The sequence below is a fragment of the Trichoderma evansii genome (genome assembly GCF_050947405.1).
Source record: "Trichoderma evansii strain SZMC 28006 chromosome Unknown GGI43scaffold_5, whole genome shotgun sequence".
NCBI lineage: Eukaryota > Fungi > Ascomycota > Sordariomycetes > Hypocreales > Hypocreaceae > Trichoderma > Trichoderma evansii.
Window position 1 is genome coordinate 992938 of NW_028145201.1, and position 23130 is coordinate 1016067.

The window sequence follows — 23130 nt, forward strand, 5'->3', positions numbered from 1 at the left end:
CCAGTCACAAAGCTTTCACTTTGGCCTAAATCTCTTCTTTTTCAAAACACTAGCCATCATTTGTTTTTATGCTTCGCAGCTACTTCACTGTCTAAGCTCTTCCTGCGCCTTGTCTTTATTCTGCATCTTGGTTCTACAATATCATCGTCAAGTTAAAAATTATCTTTCTCGATACATTTGGTTCGTCTACAAGCCTACAAACTTTCGTTCAAACAAATTCTCAATTTTTTCTGGAAGTTCGAAATTATCCATTTTCAAACGCGAATATTCATCGAGAGACACCCTTCATCATGTCCGCCCGCAAAGAAGAGCAGCCCCCTGTTACCGATCCAAACGATCTCAGTCTTGATTCTCTGACTATTCATGACGATTCCAACGCTAAAGACCAAGTTATTTCGCATCATACAGACGGGAATCATAACACAGATGAGAATGATTCATCACGTTCACTATTTTTATATATTCAAGACGTCCTCGCTAGAGATGATCCAACTCTAGACGTCAGAGATTATCTAGATAGACCTCAAGGCCAGGAAAGGTCGCAACTGCAAGATGCGTCTCAAGAGGAGCTTATTGATCTCGATGAAGCTACGAATATTATTCCAAGGCGCGAGTTTCCTCTTGTACCTTCAGATGCTACAGTTGCGCAAGCTCTATTTCTATCCGAGCTAGAATTTACATCTAGCGACGCTTTTGCGACTTATGACAGCATCGGCGATCTAACCAGCTCTCTTCAATCAGATCTACCCTCTCCTTCTCTGACTATTATCACACATAACGTCGATACAAACGCATTCAAAAAATCGCTGAAGAGCAAGAAAGCATCTATCGCTGCTGGTGAAGATGATTCACCTGAGGAAATCGTCCCCCACTCTGCATGTGCCCGATGTCAACACAACCCTGCTACCAGCAGGCTAGGATTGACCCTCCTGACTTGCGAGAACTGCAAATCAGTTGAATATTGCAGTCTCAACTGCCAAATTGCCGACTGGACTGCTCATCAGATAATGTACTGCGTGGACCCAGCTATTATCCCCCTTGAACATTTGGCAAATCCTCACCTCGCCCCATTCCTCAAAACCTCTCTTCCGAACCCGTTTGCTCGCTTGAGCAAAGGAATCTGGCTACACGATCGCCACAAGCAAGACGTGTATTCCCTCCTCATCGACTCCTTCAGGCTCCGAGAGTCTGACGATTTTTTGTACGCCGGCCTGAAGAAAAAAGAGAGCATCTACAACGGAAAGGAGAACTCGTGCCCTCTGTTTCGGCTGTTCCTGGACAGGGCTGAAGCCAAGGGATTAATGCCCCCTTGGTGGTCGTACAAGAAGCGCGTCGAGTGCCTGGACCTAGGCCTCGACCAGAGCTTCGACAACTTTCACGACCTTTGTACCATGTCCAGGGACGTCGAGATTCTGGTCATGTACGAAAGTCCCATCATGGTCATGCAGCTCCGGATGTTTGCCGAGCCTGTTTTGGGAACAGGCCCGGGAAAAACAGATGGAAGGCTGATGTTGCAGAAGATGATCGTGGTGGAGGAGGCCGCACGAGCCTCGGCGAAGAAGTAGATTTTTGGTGTGTTTATTTTTTGGGGGAGCAATTTTGTTATTTCATGTATATATACGTATGTAGCTATTCTTAATTCACTTGCTCTGGTTTCCAAATTTAAAATTGCTAGCGACATTTTGTGAAGCAGCTAACGTATGGCCGCAATCATCACCTACCTTTTGCCTAGACGCTTCCTACAACTTTCTTAGACAATACAGTCCTCAAACGTTGCACCCTTCAAAATACAATGTCTTTATAATGAAATGTCTATACTCTACTAAGTCTAAATTTCTACCACTGACAGAACTTACAACGGTAAATAGAATATTAAAATATTAAAGAGAAGAATATCGAAGTGAGAGTATGAGAATTGCTCTATCGTTGCGGCCGAACAGCCCCGCCAAAGAAAGGAAAGAAAATCACACAAATCACACAAACAAGGGAGTCTTGAAAGAATAGAATTCTAAGAAGATTAGACAAAAAAGAGAAATTGAAAATGATGGAAGAAGATACAAGAGATACGAGTATGAGCTCACTGGGCTGCCAAGAGCGACCAGAAAACATGCCGGAGCCGAGGCTTCTTCTATTGTTCAAATCTAAAAGCTCAATTTTTCAACATTTCATCTCGAATCATAACTAGCTAAACATGTAATTACAAACAGATGGCTAAACTTTAGCATCTCGGCGAGTCTGGCCACTGGTTTGGTACACCTCAGAGCGAGCAGCTATTATCGGATCATCTGAAGGTTCGATACCTCGAACTCCAGGAACGACATTATAGACAATAGTTTGCTTCTGAGGAGGCAATTCTTCTTCACTAGTAACCTTATTCAAGGTGAGCGTGCCGAGCTCAACAAGCCTGCGATCTTCTGGCCAGATCTTGGTGCAATCATCCGTAACATCATCATCTCCCGCCACCTGAACCACCAGCTTGAAACTAATCGGGCCTTGAGCAAAAACACCAGGTAGCTCATCGAAGAGGAAATTCGGACCCTTTTCTTCCAGCTCGCTCTGCGTCAAATAATGTTTCCCGGATAGCGGAATCCAACGATATCGGATAAAAGCACTTTCGCCAGAAGCATTTACAAGTTTGAATGCGTTGATAGAGTAGAAGGATTGTGTGCCAAAATTCTTCGGAATTTTCCTGTCTTCTTGTATGAAACTAGCTGCCGCTGGGTGATCTTTGGCGTATTCCTCGGCAGTATTGTCTCTGAAGCTTTGGAAGACTGCGAGAACCTCTTCCCCAGTAGATCCAGGGAATAGGACCGAAGATTGGCATATGATGTCTGTTTTCGCGTCGTCTCCTATCAAGAATCGCACAGCAAAACCATGAGGAGTTGCTTGAGGAGTATTCGACGGTAAGTCTGGGATTCCGGTGAACAGAGAGAATCTGGCTATGACTGGCGTCGAGGGAGAGTCGAAATGGGGTGCGGTAGACAGTTGCTTGGCTTCGTTTGTTGGAGTGAAGGAGCCGGTCACAAACACGCCTCTAGCGTGGGCTATGTGAAGTAATTGGGTTATTAGACATGTACAATGTATCTATATCAAGATAAACTTACATGGTCTAACATGGTCGAAACGCCCAAAGATATCTTTGAGGGTGCTGATCAAGTCGAGGTGAAGCATTATGACGGTCGTATTTTCTCTATTGGTATAAAAGCAGTAAAGATATTTGGAACTTTTCAGGTGGGAAGCTTCGTAGTTTAAATAACCTGTTGAAACTTATAAACCTTCAAGCTGTGCTGACGGGTAAGCGTGGGGCCATGTGTCTGAGTGGCTGAACAGTCTCGGTTGAGTCGCCGCATAGCTCAGTATATATGATTCTTATTGATGTCAATTTAAGCTTCTCCGAGGAGCGTAACCCATGTAAGTCTTAGCTATAAAGCTTCAAAGCGACTTAAGCGAGAGAGTGTATGGTAAACATAGCAGAGCTCCATTCAACAGCGCTTACATTATTGACTAGTATTGGCACTACTGCTTGTCGAGACAGTAATAACAATTGGCAGCTGTTTGTTCAGAAATACGAATGAATTCAAAATATTCTAATAGATACGCTTTTTTGCAACTTCTTCAAACTTTCGCCAGTCAGACCTAGTTGTATTTCCCAATTTCTCATTTGCTTCTTTATACAATTCGCTGCTTAGGTCATTGATGTGGTAAGCGTCGTTGAGCGGCACTGGCCCGAGGGCTAGCTTCGGGACCCGCCCCGCCATTATTGCTTGACCTTTTTAGAGTAATCGCCAGCGAGGACATGGAATCAAAAATTTGTGGGTATAACTTGAGAGTATACAGCGAAGACCAAATTCATGACTCAAGCAATAGTTTCAAAGACGTAGAGCTTAATTGTGATGTCTTGTCTTTCTTTTGTCCAGCCTTATTGTCTAAACTCAACGACATAAACAAATATCATACTGATACCTTGAATTGCTATTCTCGGAAATGATTGCCAAAGGACAGTCAGCTGCTTCTGTCGCACTTCATACAGTACAGAGTTGTGCCCAGATAGTACCAACGCAGGCTTTAGAGTCGATAGCAGTATTAGATAATCGGACATAAACAACAGTGGCCTAATTAGCTGGATTTCAAAGTGACAGAAACGTGTAAAATACGGAGGCTCTGTATTTATTCCTTAGTATGACATAATGTTGTTACAGGAGCCAATAATAACGACTTTAGCATGATTGCTTACAATGAGATCAAGCAACTCTCTGCATACGGAACCGTTACCAGAGTAGGTAAAACACATTGCCGAAAGAGCGCTAGTATCCCGGAGTACCGCCGAAGCAGGGTTGGTAAACTACATGGTTTCACGATCGCGCTATGAGGACGAAGGCCATTCTTCTTGCTATTACAGAATAATTAATGCATTACTGAGCGCGTTTGTCAGCAGTAGTGACAAAGGGCGAGGGGCGAGCGATCCACAGTGCCCTTAAGCCTCGTCCCTATCTTAGATGCTCCGCGGGATCATCTTCAATCAGGCGAAAGGCGTAATTAGTAAGACAGTGTAGTTGACCGTGATTTCGTACTGGCACATTGTGTTGCCCGTTGGAGAAATTGGAGAAACTAGAAACTTGGCGGCTCTTAAGCTGGCGTTTCTATGAAACGGCACGTGGGACGACACTGTAGATTCACGGCTCGTGCCGGAATAACTGCTCGTCCGGACAGGCAAACCCACATTTCAATCTAATCGTCCGTGCACTTTTCCGCAAGTAGACTTAGCTGGATCCTCCAAGCGCCACACACGCACGCCAGACCTTCTTTGCATCTCAATCTAAGTTCAAACGGATACGGCGTACGAAGTAAGGATAGGGATATTACGGACCAGGAGCGCATCCTGACCGGCGCGGCGCCAAATCATGAACCGAGCCGCCATTCGTGGCCTGATCCCCACCCACTTGTTCCATGGAAAGTCGCTACTCTTCGGAGTGCGAGCAGGGTTGATGAAATCAGCGAAGAGGTGCTGAATAATCCGACAATGTGGGAGAAGGATGGAATGACCCGTTGGATGGCTCAATCAGGTGGGCGAGGCAGCCTCGGAATTAAGATGGTGGGTGGCCGGACTTACACAGAGTTGCAGGATCTTCAGATGACTTTACCCCTGGGAGAGCCAAAGAATCAACAAAGCGAATAAGAGAATAGCCGGTCAGAAGATACAGCCAGTAGAGGGGAGAAGGGGGAAACTACCCACTTTCTCCAAGATCTTGCGATGGCACCGAGATACCACTCTTGGCTGGGGTGCCAGGGAAAATGGCTGAGGCTAACTGAGCTAAGCCGAGCTGTCTTGGAAGACTCGCGGAATAAACACCCATCCAAGGTGGATCTCAGCCTCAGCAAGACACCGGCCAGACACCAGCACACGAGCGTTGCGTATACCACACAGCCTTGGAGCACAAGCACCAACGCCGGGGGCCGTCAAATTGCAGATTTGTATCTCCGATTTCAAAGCTCGGCATGCGCTTCAAGTTGGGCACGGACGCGTGGTCCCACCATTTCACGAATGGAGGCAAAGACGTTTACTAGTTTACCCTTGGGATGGATCTCAATATGAGTCTTTCGGCGAATAAAACGATTAATAGCTATCTCTGCGGTCGCTCAATTCCACAGTGCGAGGCCTCCAGATGGCGACGCTTGTGACAGGTAATAACCAACATGCACTGCAACTCTGGTATTTTCCCTATTGGCAACTTGCAGCTTCAGCTAGAGCCGCTCGAAGGGGAGAAACAGACCGCTGAGCTGGAGCGTATTCACCGCGACCCAGCCGCCTAATACTTCCTCTTTTTAAAGGAGTCCCCGCAGCGGAAAGGCGACTCATAGGCCCAGTCGTATGTGCTAATTCAACGACTTCTAAAAAAACGGAGCCCCGGTGGCCATGTGCCGAGTCCGGTTTGTTATATCCGAATATGCCAATACTGGTAGCTTCGAGTCCGCGGCCGGGTCCCATTAAACCCGACGCGCGAAGATGGGGGCAGCTAGGCAAAGAACCATGCAACGCCAGCAACGTGGGAGAAAAAAAAAAAGAATGTAAATACGGTGGTGGCGCTCCTTGTCCCCAATCTCATCTGGCTCCTTTTCGCCTCGTGGTACCAGAACAAATCAGCCGCCCTCTTAGTCTCGACGAGCTTCGGGAGCGAGAGCAGCAGCAGACATCTCGAGTTTTGGAGCTTCTATAAGAAGCCAAGACACAGCGACCTTGACGGAGGTGTTTTTAACTATAATCAACTCCCAATAATACAGCTCAGCCCTGAAATGAAGAAAGGATCGGTATATCCTTGATAACTCAATAATAAAAGCTTAAAAGCTGTCGCAGAGACAACTTTTTCTCATCCACTACGAGCTCACAACCTGTGAAGACCAAAAAGAAAAGGGTGCTTTGATCTTAACGATCACCCTCCATCCACCATGGGTGCCCTCACCCGCATTCTGTCGGTACCGGTCAATAAACCGTATCGCACATCAGACCTCCAATACAATGAGCCTCCGTTTCTAAACGCAGATGGCTACGTCGATTTCGCCCCCGATGATATCGAAAATCCTCGAAACTGGTCCATGAAGCGCCGTTTCTTTATCACGATGTCGACCGTCTTACTAGTCATGAACGCTACTTTTGCTTCTTCCTCCCCCAGTGGCTGTTTCCCGTCCATCGCAGAATGGTTCCACGTCTCTGAGGAGGCTGCAGGCTTGACCATCACTCTCTTCTTGCTCGGTTATTGCGCCGGTCCTCTTATTTTCGCTCCCATGAGCGAACTGTACGGTCGTCGCTGGATCTTTTACATCACTTTCAGCATCTACTTGGCGTTCAACTTCCTGTGCGCCTTTGCTCCCAATTTTGGCAGTCTTCTCGTCGGTCGATTCCTTTCAGGCACTTTTGTGTCTGCAGCCCTCAGTAACGGCCCTGGTGTCTTGGCCGATCTATGGAACCCGGTACAGCGTGCCAACGCCATGGGAGGCTTCTCAGCAACGCTTTGGATCGGACCCTCACTTGGTCCCGTTATTGCAGGCTTTCTCCAGCTTAAGAAGGACTGGCGATGGAGCTTCTACGTCCTTCTCATGCTTGGTGGTGCCTCGGCCATGCTCATGCTGACCATCCCCGAGACTCACGGTCCGACTGTCCTGCGCCACAAGGCTGAACGAATCCGCAAGGCTCAGATTCCCGGTTATGAGAACGTCAAAGCTCAGATTGAGGACAACAACCTCAGCATTGTTGGCGTTTACAAGGTTGCCTTGACTCGCCCATGGATCATCCTCTTCGACCCCGTCTCCTTCCTCATCGCCGTCTATCTCTCGGTCGTCTACACTTTGCTCTACATGCTTTTCACAATCTATCCTATTGTGTTCCAGGAGAAGCGTGGTTGGAATGCCGGCGTTGGCGAGCTTCCCCTGCTTGGCACTGTTTTGGGAGCCGTCCTCGGCGGTCTTATTGTCCTCTTTGACACTCGTCGTCAACAGAAGAAGATTGACACTGGCAAGAAGCAAATGCATGAGATGACACCCGAAGATCGTCTACCTCTAGCCATTATTGGCGCCATCACTTTCGCAGCTGCCATGTTCTGGTTCGCTTGGACTGCTGAATTCAAGTATGTGTTCCCCTACTTTTTACATCACTATGCCATCTACGTTAAGTGAACAAATAAACTAACAATCCTTTCTCTAGCTCTGTTCACTGGATCGTTCCCACCATCGCCGGAGGTTTCCTCACCACCGCCCTCCTGCTTCTCTTCGTCGGCTTCTTCAACTACCTTGTCGACACCTATCTCATGTACGCCGCCTCCGCCATCGCCGCCAACACAATCATGCGATCAGCCTGCGGTGCCGCCGCCCCTCTCTTCACCGTACAAATGTTCCACGCCCTCGGTGTCGGCGGTGGTGGCTCCCTCGTCGGCGGTGTCGCCGTCCTCCTTTCCGTCATCCCCTTCCTCTTCTACAAGTACGGAGCCGCCATCCGAGCCCGCAGTCGCTTCAACCCCAAGGCCTTCAAGCCTCCTGCGAAGACGGACGTGGAGGCAAACCCTGTTGTACTGGAAGACCCCAACGAGGGTGAATCAGGGGACACGTCATCTGAGTCGTCGGGCTCGAGCACTATCGGTGCTGACGAGACTGGAGAGAAAGCTTCTGAGAAAGAACACTCTGGTCTCAAGCCAGATGCAGCTCACACGCACACAGAAGCATCTGCTTCTACTGAGAAGGTGAAGTCAGAAGAAGCATAAGCCTAAAAAAATCTAATACGATTAAGAGAAGAGTAAAAAAAACAAAGAAAGGGAAATGAAAGTAAAAGTATAGCATATTGGCTTTATGAGCGTCACTTAGGGAATATTGTAATAGACAGCGGGCATCTCCATTCTCGGTCATATATACGGGGCATATAGCGGTTAATGATGTCTATTTATTTGGAATTTACGGATCATTGCATTGGCATGAGCTGAATGATTTGATTCTGTGTTTTAGGGAAAGGATGAGAACATGTTCTTGCTATCTCATCTTTTTACATATAGTGGCCAGGATTCATGGGCGGTATTAAAATCTAGTTATTAATCATTATTTCATAATCACTATTTATAATCCTACTACCAGTGTTTAATCCATGATGCTTAGGTTTAGTATGTGGTGCTCCCAAGCACAAAACGCCACTCCTAGCTTTTAAACGACGGCTGCCTTCGGTTTTGCGACGACGTCTTTATTCACCATGTCCACCATTTCCTGAGTGAGGCTGGAAATATCCGCAGTAGTGGAAATGCTCATTCTCCGGAAATGCTGCTCGTCTCGTTCCCGGCGCGTGACGTATCCAGGTGGGACCCAGCGGGCGCTCTCCCATGGTGCTAGATCGTGGATGCTGTACATGATATCCACGCTCTCTAAACTCAGTAGCGTCGACTCGTATAGGTAAAACCAGACCAGTAATGCGGCGAGAAGATTGGCGCCAGCTAGAATAAACCCAAAGTAGTACGACATGCTATAATCAGCATATGGGGTGAGTAGCCCAATCAAAACTACGAATAATCGTTAGCTATAGCTCTTAATTCGAAATGTGACGTAGAACCTCAGTAGTTGGGCGATAGGCTTACAGTTACCGAGCCAGTTGGAGGCCGTGGCCAGCGCAGCTTGTTTCGCGCGTGTCCGAAGAGTGAACGTTTCACCCATGACTACCCAAGCAATGGGGCCCCAAGTTGCTGCAAATGAGGCAATGAACATGCAAGCTGATACGATCATGACAATGCCGAACGTCGGTGAGTCGGTATAATCGTCCACCATACCCATGGAAGCAAATACCAGCAGCCAAGCGGCCTGCCACATTGCGCCGTAAAGAAGGGGACGTCGACGACCCCACCAATCGACCAAATAGACGGCGAGGAAAGTCGTACAAACGTTGACAGCACCAAGAATAAGCTGAGTCATGAAAGGGTCGCTGATTTTGACAGACGAAAAGATTGATGTGCCATAGTAGAAGAAGTAATTGATGCCCGTCCATTGCTGCAAAAAGTGAATACCCATGCCTAAGAAGGTACGATAGCGTGTCCTGGGGACCTTGGATCTGGATGAGAAGCACTCGATCCACGGTGCAGTACCGCTCTGGCGTTCCAAAGCCAAAACTTCTCTCATTTCATGCATGTCATTCTCAACAATGACATTTCCAGGATCATGGCTCTTGCCTCTCAGCCGCGACAGCGATCGGCGGGCACCTTCCTATTCATCCCTGCCGGCAAGCCATCTCGGTGACTCTGGGACGATGAGAATACCGCATCCAAGGGGTAGCGAAAAGAAAGCACCCATACCAATGACGAGACGCCATGCGAAGCTGTGATCCTCATGTTCGCGCATAAAGAAGCATACCAAGTTACCGAATAGTATGCCAATAGTAATGAGGAGTTGATAAGAAGTGACAACTGCTCCTCGGATTTCGCGGGGAACGCACTCTGACTGGAACATGGGAACTCCAACAGAAAGATTGCCGATACCGAGGCCCGCGATAAATCTGCCCAAACTAACGTGAACCCAGCCATGCGTCGCAGTAATCTGGACAATGTCTCCTGCAAGGAAGAACAATACACCAAGAGCAATGCTCTTTCGTCGGCCGAGCCAATCAGAAGAACTATGAGAGCGTTGATTAGGAAAAAGAATGCTGCAGACAAAATTACACGCAACACAATGGCACGGGGCTAGCTTACTATGCGCCCAGCAGAGAGCCAAAAAGACAGCCGATACTCATGAAAGAAACCACCAGAGACTTGATACTGGCGGAGTCATCTTGAAGGAACCGATGACTAAAGTTTCTAAAGAACAAGATGCCAGAGATCTGCCCAATATCGTAGCCGAAGAGGAAACCGGCAATAGACGTGATGACAACGAGGAACAGGGCATCGAAGCCGCAGTTGGCGCCTTTGATGGTGATGGACCTGGTGCAGTAGTTCAATATTAGCATGAGAAAGAGAAAAACGAGTAAAGATAGATGCATCAACAAAAGATCTCAAGTCTCTAGGGGCTGCTCACCTGTGGCCAAACATCACGTCAAAGGTGCAACAATAACCGTGAGAGAAGTAGCGATAGAAGTAGCGAGAGAATTTGAGAAAAGAATGTATCGAAAGAAGACTGTATTTCGTTCAGAATTCCCAACCCTGTGTCGTGTCTCAGCCAAAAAGCGATCGATGCTCGCGGAAGATGGGAAGCTGGCCCGGTGGATGAAACGAGCTGTAAGAATGTCAGTTGGCACCGCCAACAAAGACTGCACGCCGGCGAAGCGGCAGCAAAATCGAAAATAAGAATCGTGTGGAGAATATTCCAGGGAATAAACGGAAGAGACCAAGCATTTTTCTTTTGTTTACTGTAGCAACATTCGCCAGGAAGGTAGACTATTGCATAATTTGGAAGGCAGCATGTGTCGTGAGGAAGCCATTATGGGCGTTGAGGTGTCTGCTTATCGCCTCTTTTTTTATTAACGTAGATCTCTTATCTAATCTCTCAGATCTTTCGTTGGCAATTTACTTTCAGTACCTACATCAGGCACGTGGTTATTTTGACTTCAATGATCAAGTGAGGTGCAATTCACGTTTGTATGCCGGGTAAGCACCTACCCGCAACGAGTGGTAAGGCAGCATCTAACAGATGCTTTGGTCATTCCAGACACACTATCTTATCCAAATGCTCTTGAATTACTACTTGTATCATAAAAGTACTCTTGAACAATGCAATGGTGTAGGTAGCCTGCCCTGCTTTAGCATATTGTTCTACCATAAGGAGCACACAACCTTGGCCACTAAAAAGAGCCAATACGCGGAATTTAAAGCAGCGCAGTCGCATCCCTGACTGCCGAAAAAGGTGTCAAAGTCCTAGAGAGGCCACGCCGAATGACTCTTTTAAATCTACAAATTATACAAATAAGCCACTCACAGTTGCTCTCTATTTGTGTACGCAAACATGTCATTTTCCGAATATCTCTCATGGCACCCATCACTGAATTCCCACTCTTTCAGCATCTACCGCCAGAGATAAGGATTAAAATATGGGAATTTGTGCCACAGCCTACTCGTGTGGTCGGATTGTTACCTCCAGTGGCTATTTGGTATCGTAAGTATCTCTGGACCGGGCCCCGAGGCGGCGATAGCCAACAACTCTCTACGGATAACCCGTCCTATCATTATCGCTATATTGTTCAGCCCAAGAGGGAGGCCATATTCCCACTGCTTCATGTAAATCGAGAAGCTCGGGCTGTCTGGCTGCCACGTTTTTTTCAGCCACCTCGTCGTTTTCAAGTCTCAGGCCTGAACATTCGGTTCGATGCACCTTTTATCAGCTACAATACAGATCTTTTTACTGTTTTCGAGGCATGGCCGTTGAACGGACTCGAGAACGGCATAGCCTATAGTACCGACGACGTCCTTGACGGTTTTATTGGTCTCGAACGCTCGCGTATACGCAACATTGCACTCTGTGAAAGCCGAAGATGTCTCTCGCCTATCGCTGCTGCCAGTGCAATAAATTCACTGCCAAACTTGGAGAAATTTACAATTTTATCATTGGGACCCTGTATCTTCGGTCAATATGAACCAACAAGAGCTCAACGTCGTGATCGTGATATAGCTAATGGTGGATCTCAGACGGCGGTAGTCGATGTACAGCAGACGTCTTGCGAATTACATGACCTGTCAACAGATATAGTCCGAGAGCATAGTTTCTTCAATCAGGAAAGGCTATTGCACCCTGAGACATCATTAGACACCCTCCCTCGATATCACATTGACATCAGATCATGGCTATGGCACGAGATACAAGAAAACAAGTTGAACACAGCAGCTCATCAAATATCAAGGGCAATGTATCATTGGGTGGATTACTTGTATGACAGTGAAGAAGATAGAAAGTGCCCCTTGATATTAGATGGTTGTGGAGATCAAGGACATACAAAGAGAGAAATGCTGGAATGGGAACCTCCATTTCCCATAGATAATAAGCTTCTTTAGGTCGATATCTAGGAGATAAATTTAAAGGAATCTGGGATTATGAGTTAATGTAATAGTCGTATGTCAATAGGGTAATGTACCTGTCGCGTCACTCGCAGGATCTCACTTATTTGGTAGTTGCTGGGTATAAGCCAGGTCGTGAGCGGGGCATCAACCCAGACTAGCTTTTTATTTACTAGACGGTCCATAACGCAATCTTGCCAACTTGCCATCCCTGGACTCGCATCATCCTAGGTGGTGGTTTCACACGCTTCATTTGAAGATATTTACCCAAAGAACAAAGTGGCTAAAATTCTTCCACCAGTGATACAATGCCCCTCCAACTTGAGGACATGACATTTAAAGATGGTGCAGCCTATGCCCACACATATATCACCTCCTTCCAGAATAACGCCTATTCTAGAGCCTCTTTCGTAGACCAGACTTTTGACCAGCGAGTAGCGGGGGTTATTCGTCGTTGGCCGAAAAACTATGGCCAGACGCTTGTTGCTTATAAAAAGGTGGTTGACACGGACACCGGGGATCTGGTCAGCTGGGTTAAGATAGGGTTTGAGAACACTGACATTGACCCCAAGCTATTTGCTCCGGCAGGTTTGTACCATGCATTTTCTTGTGAATTTCCCATCGTTGATAGTCACAGATATACCGGAGGACATTGCTGCCGAGGTTCTTACCCAACCAACATCAGCTCCCAAGGATCAAAATACTTCCACCTTCAGGTCTGACTTTATAAGGAGAGCCGAAGCGGCACGGTCGCGAGATTTGGGCAATCGACCTGCCGTCGGTATGTCTTAAGCTGCCTTTCCCTCAAGTTTAAATATCTGCAAAGCATAAGAACTGACTCTACTTTAGTTGTATACCTTTGTGGAACACATCCCAAGGCGCAGCGACGTGGTGCCGGGAGCTTAGTAATGGCCTGGGTCACAGACCTTGCGGATCGAGAAGGCCTCGCCTGCTGGGTGACTAGTTCCGAGATGGCTGTGTCCTTATATAAGAAATTTGGTTTTGAGGTGGCAGAGGAGATTACTCTGCCGCTGCCTGGGAATAATATTAAAGGAGAGTCATATACACACACGTGTATGCTTCGTGAGCCTAGGAAACTGGAAGCGGTTGTTTAAGTGTGTTTCCTAGTGTATCCATGATATTAATCTTTTGAATTCCTCTGTTGCTGCTTCAAAGCCTTTTTGATAGCTGCCATCTTGAAGATGTATAAATTATTCAATTTCTTGTGGACACGCACATAAATCTTTTGACTTTTGATATTTTATATTTATTTTCTCGGAACTCTGAAGCAGCTATGAGAAGGCGTAGAAATCGTACCCAGAATGTTGTAACGACTTTTCTTTCGGCCAACGACATGATTTTGCGGTAATAGTGTTGAGGAACTTGAGAGTAAGGACATATAGTGTCTTAGAGGTATAATTATAATTCTTGTTTGCGTTGCTGATACTAGGCTCTCTGGATATATTGTAAATCGGCTCGCTTATACGCACTCTTTCCCACTACTACTACCATCTTGCTCTTCTGTATCTTCATTCGCCACAGGGCAAATCTTCGATCGTCTTGTATGGAATGGTTTTCAGTTTGGTTGTCCGCTATAGATGTATCACTGGTAATATCATAGAAACGCTTGTTGCTGATATAAGTTATTCGGTAGTGAGTAGTCGAGACCTGGGCGATTTGTTAGGTCATGAAAAGTAGGACTCTTCATCAGCCAGTGCCGCGTCAAGAGTAATCGTAACGGTATAATTTTCGAATAATTGGTATTAAGGGGATGTGGCTATGGCATGCTAAATATCTATTACCTAGTATGTCATTATCGTCAGTAAGTAATATGTATGAGAAATTGTAAAACCTTCCAATCTCTTTTTTGTTTCATTTCTTTTTATTCTTATGGCTTCCATTATAGCCTCGACCTGTAACTTAATTGACATCTTGGCTTTGGTATCGCACCAAAAATCTTCGATAATATCATACCAATTCGCTTTTGCCTGGTTGTCCAGGATCAAAGTTTGCAAAGGTAATCTCCTGCTGGTAACTCACTTGGCAGGCAAGATTAGAAATCACAGGCTAATCGTTAGGAAGGACGAAGTATTCGTAAACAGTATCTGCGGTATACACAAATACTGGCCGTGATGAGAATCTTGAAACAACTATAGCTCGAATCCTGTTCGTGTACGGACACTGCCACATCATTGAAAAGTCTTGGCCTCGTATCTGCGGAAAAAGCGGCCGTCCAAGTAACTCGCTTAAACAGGAAGGCTCGATTGTAAACACTGACCTCGAGTGGCGAATTCCATGGTCATCGGACTTTATCCTGGCTGATTGGTCACTGTGGTCAGAAGATCCAGATGGGACTGTTTTTCCTTTGTAGCAATTGTTACATGGGGGGTTGAATCAGAAGAAGAAAAAACCGGGCCGTGGGTCTGCGAAGTCCGTCGCTTAGCCTTGACGTGTCAATTGGAGCAGTAGAAACATCGGTTAGTCGGGCCGAGGGCATTACCACACCTAGTTTGAAGCTTAGCTTATAGATTACTTTCATGGACCTAAGCTTGAAAAGACGTCTCTTGCGATATGGGGCTGAGAGGGCTATGCCAAGAAGTGAAACTGTCGCCCTGCTTCCTAGCCACATTAGGCGGGTAATTGATGACAAAAAGAGAGAGAGTGGAGCGTCGAGTGGTCTGTTGTATACGTTAGATAGATAGAACATATGGATTATGAACATTATTAGTATTGCTCTGATCAGCGTCTGTCATCGGCAAATTTCGGATATCATGCTCGCTTGCGGCCACACTTGCCGCTCTTCACTCTTCGCTGTTCGAGAAGCCCGGAAAAAGGAAAAGATGAGTGGAGACATTGATGCGTGTTTCATGTTTCAAGAAGGTGGGGAGAGTGAAGTGAACCGAGCACAAGCAGTAGATAGAGTATAGGAAAATTATGAGCATAAGCTCAATTGAAGCCAGGGCTTAGGGAATAAAATGGGTGTGTTGCTGAGATGTGGTACCGAAATGCGGAGTCCCGCACATACTTGGACAGGGGCACGGGCTTACTTTGCACCGCTCTCAGCTCACAATAAGCATCGGATCAGCTAGTATTGTGCGAAGCAACCTCGTATAATACACGGCTCAGCTGCAATGAAGGAGCGGTGTTGAGTTGTTCTACGAATCATCATCAGACTCACAGCTTTGAGTTCTTACATCTGCGCGTGCTTGTCAATGGAGGTTGCATTTTTTTGTTTCTTTTTTTTTTTTTCGCTTAAAATAGAGTGAGGCCGGGGTGTTGGTCTCGTATTCTGCAGTCTGCACCGCCATATGGACACTGATTACGTCGCCCTCTGCCAAGCCACATCGGCAGATGCCCCAGAAATGCAATTGATGTGATAAGGACAAAGCCCCTCGTCATGGAAACGGGCTAAAATAGGAAGTATTGTGCTAAACTGGAAGCTGTTCCACTTTTAGAGCCGCATTTCCCCGAACCCTCGTACATTGACCTGTCGGATACAACCCATACATCACTCCCTAGCCAGAGCCGCAATTCTAGAAGCTGTGATTTGCCATGGTTTGAGTCGGTATGGGGATGAAACGGCCGCTTAAACTTGACGACGTTGTCATATTGCACTCATAAATGAAACTAAAGAAGCTTAATACGAGAAAGTTAAGGCAGTGCTACGACGCATCTTCCACAATCTATTATCGGAGTAAATACCCATTGGAGGAAAAAGAATGCAGTTGGTTGTGTTTCTCGTCTAATAGGATCCATAACCACATATTAGGCTCTATATAGTGCCCGCGCGGAATCCAGACTCCACTAGAAGCAACAACCATCGGACAAACAATATGAGCCGACTGATCTGGATATTGTAGAGCTCCTTTATAAGTTAATAACTTGGAGATGACCATCATGATATCTAGAGATCCATTTCCAGAATTCTAAAGTGGGGAGATGTAGCCCTGCCTAGTGCTGTCCGTCGATGATGCTAAATACTGAGGCTGTAGAGATGCGCCACAGGATGTTTCGTACAAAATAGCATGGAATTATGGCTGAGGAAGTTATAACAGTCCTGGACACTAGAGAAATATATTTCTGTCAGAGAAATTCACTGGTGCAGCATTCTCTGAACTACCTATCTGGCCAATGAAGGAGACATGGGTGTAGCAATGTCGTGATAAGTAAACTAAAGGGGCAATGAAATAAACACCCAGAGTTAAAATTTAGTTCAAATTTAGGCATATTTGAAACAAATAGATAAAGGACGTAGTATTCTTATATTACCGAAGACCTACAGTCCAAGCCACAACCGGACATTAGATGCTCAGACATATAAAAAACCAAAAATAGAATAACAGAGGGATTTAGCCGCCAAGCACAAACAGCTGCAACTGTCAACTGTGTACCGACAGCCGATTTAGGCCCAATCATGCATTCTCCACGCTGGGGCCATTCGATACGAGTTTCCGCGGAACACTGTTCATTCGTGGAAGCTAAACCGGTCAGGGGGCTATATCATTTGTTGTTGGAGAGTCATGACAACCCTTCATAAGAACCAATGATCTTAGGGAAAATGATCTAATATCAGGGATGTACTTTGTACCGAGGGAAAAAATTTGCCCCCATCAACATGTTGTCCCGTCCCTGCTTGTTTACTGATATATTTGTTTGCGCGTTTGCCTTTTTTTCAATCTGATTAATCATTTCCGAGGAAACTTGAGCGATATTCCCCTTGGCTTCTACGTTTTCTCTTCTTCTATCTTGGTTTTTTTCAACACATTATATCATTTCTGATAATTTGCTCTATGCCATCTTAATTCTATACCCAGCATAGAACCAATGGGTGTCCTATCTGCTATCAGTTCCTTCTTCTCGAGGATTCCGACCTTTGCTCGCAGGCCAGGATGGATTGCTGCTCGAGCAGTCTCTCTAAGACTCCATCAGTTCCCAACCGATGAGGAGGATGGCGATGAAGAAAGCATTGGAAAGCCGCAAAGAAGGCGATGCCATCCCATCTTCAAGATATTACTCTTCATCTTTGCTTTAGCTGCTGCTGCCGCTCTGTTTGTGAGGCTACTACAACTACCTCGCTTCGCGAACCTCTCTCGTCCGAGCATATCATATCCATACTCTGTCCTCCCGATGTGGTCATCGAAGAATGAGCCAGCAGCTGTGCCCGTACTTGGAGAATCAACATTTGATTTTGAAATGTATTTTCCAGCACAGGGAGACAACTACTTCCCCCTTGTGGCTCCCTACAACGAGCCGCCTCGCCATCGACCGAAAACACCGCTCTTCATTGCCTTTACAAGAAACAATGCTATGATGCGGCAGACAGTTCTTGGTTATATTGCCAGTGGGTGGCCGAGAGAAGACATTGTCATCATTGACAACAGTGGCACTGCCGACGCCAATAACCTAAAACTTTTGTCGAAAGATAACCCCTTTTTCCTCGATTACGATTTGTTTCGTTACAGATACGGCGTTTCGATAATGCAAACTTCAGTTCTTCTCAACTTTGCTCAGTTACAAAACTACATGATGAGGGTGGCAATGGCCCGTCACTGGCCCTACTATTTCTGGAGCCACATGGACGTTGGAATTCTAAGCCACGAAGAAGAGACGCCCTACACGTCGTTTTACGAGCGCGTGCTCAACATCCTCGACGAGGCAGAATCATCCAGACTATCCGGCAAAAGCAAATGGGCAGTCAAATTCTTCAACTTTGATTACCTCACTCTTGTCAATGTGGATGCATGGCGGCACATTGGAAGCTGGGACGTGTTTATCCCCTACTATACTACAGACTGCGACGCGTATGGACGAGTTAAAATGCTAGGATACGACATTGATCGCGTTGGAGCAGGGCATATATGGGATGTAGCTAACTTTGTGGAGGATCCCGAAATCAAATTCTTCCCTCCCAGCTCTCACCCAAGATCTGACAAGGATGGCAAGTCACCCGACAATACCACTGAAGACGACAACGCGCCGAACTCTGAAAGATTCAAGGCTCTGAGACAGGAGCTGCAGAAGATTCAAGACGAGAAAAACGCCAACTCCGAAGGCCGAAATACATGGCAGAATATGCAAAAGGGCGGAAAGGGAGAACCGTGGACATATGATCCCGCAGGCTTCCAGGCTGCGTGGTGGGAAACTGCGGATAGTGGAAGAAGGCTCTTTGAGCACAAATGGGGAGGAGGAGGTTGCGATATCTTTGAGAAAAAGAAGACGCTGGAAGATATCTGGAAAGACGCTCAGGATGATAAGGATAAGTAAATTCACTTTGCATACTACGATTGGAGAAGTGGTGATGGGTAATTTGTTGTGGTAATTGAGGATACAATAGGCAGTCAATGTGTTTTGTGATTATTAATTTAAAAAGTGATAGAAAAGCCAACATTCTAATTATATAGTATTTATTAATTTATATAACGTTTTCGTTTGAAACTAGTGTTACTCCAAGCTGTGGCTGAGTGAATGGCTGAGCATTTGACAGGGGGCAGATATTAACGATATTTGCGGCGCCAAGACAGCTTACTCTGCGGAGTGCTCCGTAGGGCGCAACAGCAAAAAAGTGTTGGTGGGTCGTTTGTCAGATGGTGGTCTCGAAACATTGTTTGCTGCTTGTGGATGCAGCTTCAGCTTCTTTTTAGCAATTTCCTCATGTTCAAGGTGTGTAGATTTCCAGCGCGCAGTTTCGCCATTCAAACCCTAACCCTCAGCGCCTGTTTGAAACTCGCGACAGAAGAAAAAGAAGGAAACGAAACAATCTCCTTGCCAAGTTGCCAAGCTTCCAGAGGCGCCTCTAGAAGAGGGCTGGCGATGGACCTGCAGAAATCCTCCATGGCGTCGCAAGCTAGTATTGGCTAGGTAGGTACGAGTGGTCCGCAAGGCTGCGTCAGCGCCTACGACAGCCTTTTTCAGCTAGAGGTGCATTTCAATAACAATAAAAGGTCAATATGGACTGCAAAACGAACGAGCGATTTCTCTTGTTCTCACAAGAACATAGTCCGGCAATTCATTCTCAAAAGGAGCTATATAGAAACAACACGCGCGACGACATTGAATTGAGGATAAGGTACACACCAGCGACAGCTTCATTGCTTCATTGCACCTCTAAAAGAGCCCCGCCACAGGCCACCTAAGATAAAAAACATTGTTTTTGCTTATTCATAAATCACATCACCAAGCGCAATGGACGGCCGCTCAACCAATGCTCTAACGACTCTATGCTCTGCCATTTCACAGCGGGCAATTTCCATTGTCCATGAGGTGCAGGTTTTCATTGAGCCGCTGGGCTCAGGCCTAGACAGGGTATCGGAAAACAAGCTGTCGGAATTAAAAAATGCGCTGGAGGAGCTCAAAGACCAGGCATCTCAGCTAGATGCTTCTCTCAGGACCGCCACTGTCTCTATGGCAGCACACGACGCCTTTTTGCAGCATCTAACCACTTGCGATGGAACGCTGGCAATCCTGTACAAGCAAGTGCTGCGATTACAGGCAGAAACTCTCGATAGAGTCAACATTGAGTTTTTGGTAGCGTATAACCAGACTATTCAGGCAAATAGCCAGCTTTTGGAAGGTTTCGTTCGAGTTGCTGCTATGTAAGTGCATCTACCAAATACCACAAATAGCAACACCCTTTGACTGACTATTTCTTGCTACCATTTATAGAGGGAACGCGCAGCAGCAAGAAGCAAGCCTCGGCCTGTTGCGCTCCAAGGGCCTCATCACACAAGTAGAGCGCTCATCAAAAGCATCAACGGCGCAAAGTGACATTTTACTCGAATTAGGTGAATCGTCATTCGCATCAGGAAGTGGTTCCTCCTCCAATCCGCCACCAGCAAGCAGAATTGCCGCGCCACCGCCTTATTCTATGGAAGCCGGGCCATCATCACCTTCCTCAAGTACTGCGCCCGCAAAGTCATCATGGGGAAAATCCTTGAAAAATTCATTCAAATCTCTAGCCTCGACCTTGAAGCCGGGGCCAGAGCCCTTTGTATCGGCATTGTGCCAAGCCGCGTCAATTGGCGACATCCAGCAGATAGCAGGATTCCTCAACCAGGGAGCGAATATCAACGGCCGCAACGAAGACGGCAAGACTGCTTTGCAGTGCGCCATTTTGAAGGACCGTGAAGAAGCTTCTCGCTTCCTTCTAGCATCAGGAGCGAACGTTTATGGCGCCAAGCGGCATGATAAGCATCTGCCACCGCTCTTCCTTGCGGCCTCTGTAGGTAGCCTCAACACTGCCAGGATGCTCATTGAGAAAGGAGCAAGCATTGATGAAAAGTATGATTCGGGAGAGTCATACTTTGTCACCGTGGTTTCTTCTGGTAACTTGGAAGGCATCCGCTTTCTCCTCAAGCAAGGCTGCAGCGCAAAGACAGATGACATTAGTGGCCAAGCGGTTATTGTAAGGGCAGTGGAAAAGAAGAACACGAAACTCGTGGAACTGCTTTTGGAATTTGGGGCGAATGTCACCTCTACCGACAGTGCTGGTCGCAGCTTATTAACCGTGGCCCTCGACAAGAAGGATTACGAAATGGCAGAGCTACTCCTAAAGCTGGATGCTAATCCCAACGACATAACTATTTACGGCAATCCTTTGCTGGCTGATGAGATTAGCCATAGAAGAATCAAGACAGCTAAGCTGCTACTCGACTGGGGCGCGGATGCTAATATGACGGACTGGCACTCACAGCCCGTTCTCCTCTTGGCGATCAAAGACTCCAAGCTTTCACAAGAAGACAAGCTTGATATTGTGCGCTACCTATTTGCTAAAGGAGCAAAAGGAAACGTTTACGATTCTACCTCCGAAGGACCAGCCATCAGCTACGCCATGGAAACAGGTCTCCCCGAGCTCGTCTCCCTCGTGCTCCGACACGGAGGCAAGACAACGGAACAAATGTCAAACGGTGACTCTCTCCTGAAGTACGCCATTGACCAAGGAAGAAGAGATCTTGTCGAGACACTGCTCCTCTACGGGGCCGACCCGGACTACAATCCTGGGAAGAATGGCATCACGCCCGTCAAGCCACTCGTGCAGGCGCTTGTGAAGCAAGATTTTGAACTGATTCGCCTGCTTCGAGAAGCTGGCGCGGATACAAAGTCGCCAGAGGTGGCGGATGTAGCAAAGGCATTGGGGAGGGTTGAGGTCTATGAAGCGCTGGGCATCCGTCACATGCCGCCTCCTCCAGATGATGGAAATCCTCCAAATTATGATACGGCGACAAGAAACTGACTGCAGACTTGATTTCCTGGAAGGGCTCTTGGATCTCAAATCATATAGCGTGTTGTGAAATGCTTTCTTTCTTTTTATATCCTCAAAGCTGTAGTCTATCATAGGTACTCATGCGTCTATATACAAAACATTGTGTATCTTCTTCTAAAAAGCAATAACTAGATCATATCATGAAACGAAAATAAAATGCAGCGCCATCTGTAATCCCACTAAAGACGAACAACTTGTTTCAACCACCATGCATGAATACGGGCATCATTCGTCAGTTCCGGATGGAAGCTTGTTCCCAAAATCGATCCCTGTCGCACCGCAATGATATCCGCCGAATCATCCTTTGTCACAGCCTGCGAAACTCCAGACTTCATCTTGTCGATTCTGCCAGGCAGCTTGGCCATGACTTCCACCTCGGGGCCGTCCTCGCCCTTTGAGAGAATCTCCTCCACAACGGGAGCACGGATGAAGACACCAGGGAATGGTGAAGGGTCAGCTTCGCCAGCCAAGAAAGGCAGCTGAAGAGGTGCCTCGAAGCTCTCAATCTGGCGGCCAAAGTGGTTGCGGTGCACGCGCACGTTGAGCCCGCCAATGAGTTCCTGGCCGCCCTTTTTGGTAGCGTTGGCCTGGTTTGAGAGGAGGATGAGGCCGGCGCAGGTTCCCCATACGGGCTTCTTTTGGACTCTGTTGAGGAATAGGTTAGTTCATGTATAGCTCGTATATATATAGGGGGCAAAAAATTAGGTCTTACTTGACGAAATCTCGCAGCGGCTCCAACAGCCCAGACTGCTGCGCAACAAAGGAAATGGTTGTGCTCTCGCCACCAGGGATGATCAGGGCATCGCACCGAGCGAGCTCCTCGGCAGTGCGCACCTCTATGGCCTCAAAGGAAGTGTCGGACTTGCTCTGTGAGAAGACGGTGCCGGCAGCCTTGCGGAGCAGGTTGAGGTGCTCGATGAAGCCGCCCTGGAGGGCCAAGACGCCGACTGTGACGGCCATCATTTTCGGATAGTGGTGAGGACGATGAGGTAGATGGAAAAAGAGAGTGTTACTCATGCATAAGCATGTATTATTTTTTGGTCACAGTTGTTTACTGCTGTTGTTTGTATTCGGGATGTAAGTAAATATGGAGTAGCCGTGGAGCCCTTTATCAGTCAGTATGGCTTTTGTCATGGATTCATCCAGAAGCGCCGGTAGCCGGCCCAAGAAATGGCTGAGCCGGAGACTGATTTTTTTGATAGTGGTGGCGGGGTGACCCAGGATGGCGCGAATAACCCCACGTTACTAAGTACTAATGCAGTCACTTGGGGCCAACACCAAAGTCTGCAAGTACTCCGTGTACAGCACAGTCGGTCGGTACTTGGAATATGGAACAGGTTAACCGCAGCGGCAGCCAGTTCCGAATGTCCACAA

At 47.0% G+C, this 23130-nt stretch overlaps 8 protein-coding genes across 8 annotated transcripts; 5 read left to right on the forward strand and 3 right to left on the reverse strand.

The window, feature by feature from the left end:
- Positions 1-290: 290 nt before the first annotated feature.
- GGI43DRAFT_381868 (zinc finger MYND domain-containing protein) lies at positions 291-1565 on the forward strand (the record flags this gene model as incomplete). The annotated part of the gene is made up of 1 exon (XM_083203175.1): positions 291-1565. The coding sequence occupies one exon, from the start codon at positions 291-293 to the stop codon at positions 1563-1565; it is 1275 nt and encodes a 424-aa protein (XP_083062724.1).
- A 646-nt stretch (positions 1566-2211) lies between these two features.
- On the reverse strand, positions 2212-3171 carry GGI43DRAFT_432806 (catalase-like domain-containing protein; the record flags this gene model as incomplete). The annotated part of the gene is made up of 2 exons (XM_083209642.1): positions 2212-3044; positions 3105-3171. The coding sequence occupies 2 exons, from the start codon at positions 3169-3171 to the stop codon at positions 2212-2214; spliced, it is 900 nt and encodes a 299-aa protein (XP_083062725.1).
- Positions 3172-6330: 3159 nt separating this feature from the next.
- On the forward strand, positions 6331-8601 carry GGI43DRAFT_313207 (MFS transporter). The gene is made up of 2 exons (XM_083201727.1): positions 6331-7619; positions 7697-8601. The coding sequence occupies exons 1-2, from the start codon at positions 6445-6447 to the stop codon at positions 8247-8249; spliced, it is 1728 nt and encodes a 575-aa protein (XP_083062726.1). The 5' UTR covers positions 6331-6444; the 3' UTR covers positions 8250-8601.
- Positions 8602-8679: 78 nt separating this feature from the next.
- On the reverse strand, positions 8680-10459 carry GGI43DRAFT_432807 (general substrate transporter; the record flags this gene model as incomplete). The annotated part of the gene is made up of 5 exons (XM_083209643.1): positions 8680-9029; positions 9105-9533; positions 9606-9723; positions 9766-10129; positions 10206-10459. 5 exons carry the CDS (start codon positions 10457-10459, stop codon positions 8680-8682), a joined length of 1515 nt encoding a protein of 504 aa, XP_083062727.1.
- A 2346-nt stretch (positions 10460-12805) lies between these two features.
- GGI43DRAFT_381872 (GNAT family N-acetyltransferase) lies at positions 12806-13612 on the forward strand (the record flags this gene model as incomplete). The annotated part of the gene is made up of 3 exons (XM_083203176.1): positions 12806-13085; positions 13135-13278; positions 13347-13612. 3 exons carry the CDS (start codon positions 12806-12808, stop codon positions 13610-13612), a joined length of 690 nt encoding a protein of 229 aa, XP_083062728.1.
- A 4255-nt stretch (positions 13613-17867) lies between these two features.
- GGI43DRAFT_399827 (uncharacterized protein) lies at positions 17868-18833 on the forward strand. Its single transcript, XM_083205387.1, has one exon. The coding sequence runs from the start codon at positions 17976-17978 to the stop codon at positions 18759-18761; it is 786 nt and encodes a 261-aa protein (XP_083062729.1). The 5' UTR covers positions 17868-17975; the 3' UTR covers positions 18762-18833.
- A 726-nt stretch (positions 18834-19559) lies between these two features.
- GGI43DRAFT_313356 (ankyrin repeat-containing domain protein) lies at positions 19560-21847 on the forward strand. The gene is made up of 2 exons (XM_083201728.1): positions 19560-20089; positions 20160-21847. Exons 1-2 carry the CDS (start codon positions 19680-19682, stop codon positions 21724-21726), a joined length of 1977 nt encoding a protein of 658 aa, XP_083062730.1. The 5' UTR covers positions 19560-19679; the 3' UTR covers positions 21727-21847.
- Positions 21848-21935: 88 nt separating this feature from the next.
- GGI43DRAFT_381875 (PdxT/SNO family) lies at positions 21936-22719 on the reverse strand (the record flags this gene model as incomplete). Its single annotated transcript, XM_083203177.1, has 2 exons — positions 21936-22401; positions 22469-22719. 2 exons carry the CDS (start codon positions 22717-22719, stop codon positions 21936-21938), a joined length of 717 nt encoding a protein of 238 aa, XP_083062731.1.
- Between the last annotated feature and the right edge of the window lie 411 nt (positions 22720-23130).

Excerpts from the sequence above, each read along its gene's own strand:
- GGI43DRAFT_313207 (XM_083201727.1), top strand. The coding sequence starts at position 6,445 with ATGGGTGCCCTCACCCGCATTCTGTCGGTACCGGTCAATAAACCGTAT. Across the intron at positions 7,620-7,696 it reads GCTTGGACTGCTGAATTCAA|CTCTGTTCACTGGATCGTTC; the intron begins GTATGTGTTCCC and ends TCCTTTCTCTAG.
- GGI43DRAFT_399827 (XM_083205387.1), top strand. The coding sequence starts at position 17,976 with ATGCAAACTTCAGTTCTTCTCAACTTTGCTCAGTTACAAAACTACATG.
- GGI43DRAFT_313356 (XM_083201728.1), top strand. The coding sequence starts at position 19,680 with ATGGACGGCCGCTCAACCAATGCTCTAACGACTCTATGCTCTGCCATT. Across the intron at positions 20,090-20,159 it reads TTCGTTCGAGTTGCTGCTAT|AGGGAACGCGCAGCAGCAAG; the intron begins GTAAGTGCATCT and ends TACCATTTATAG.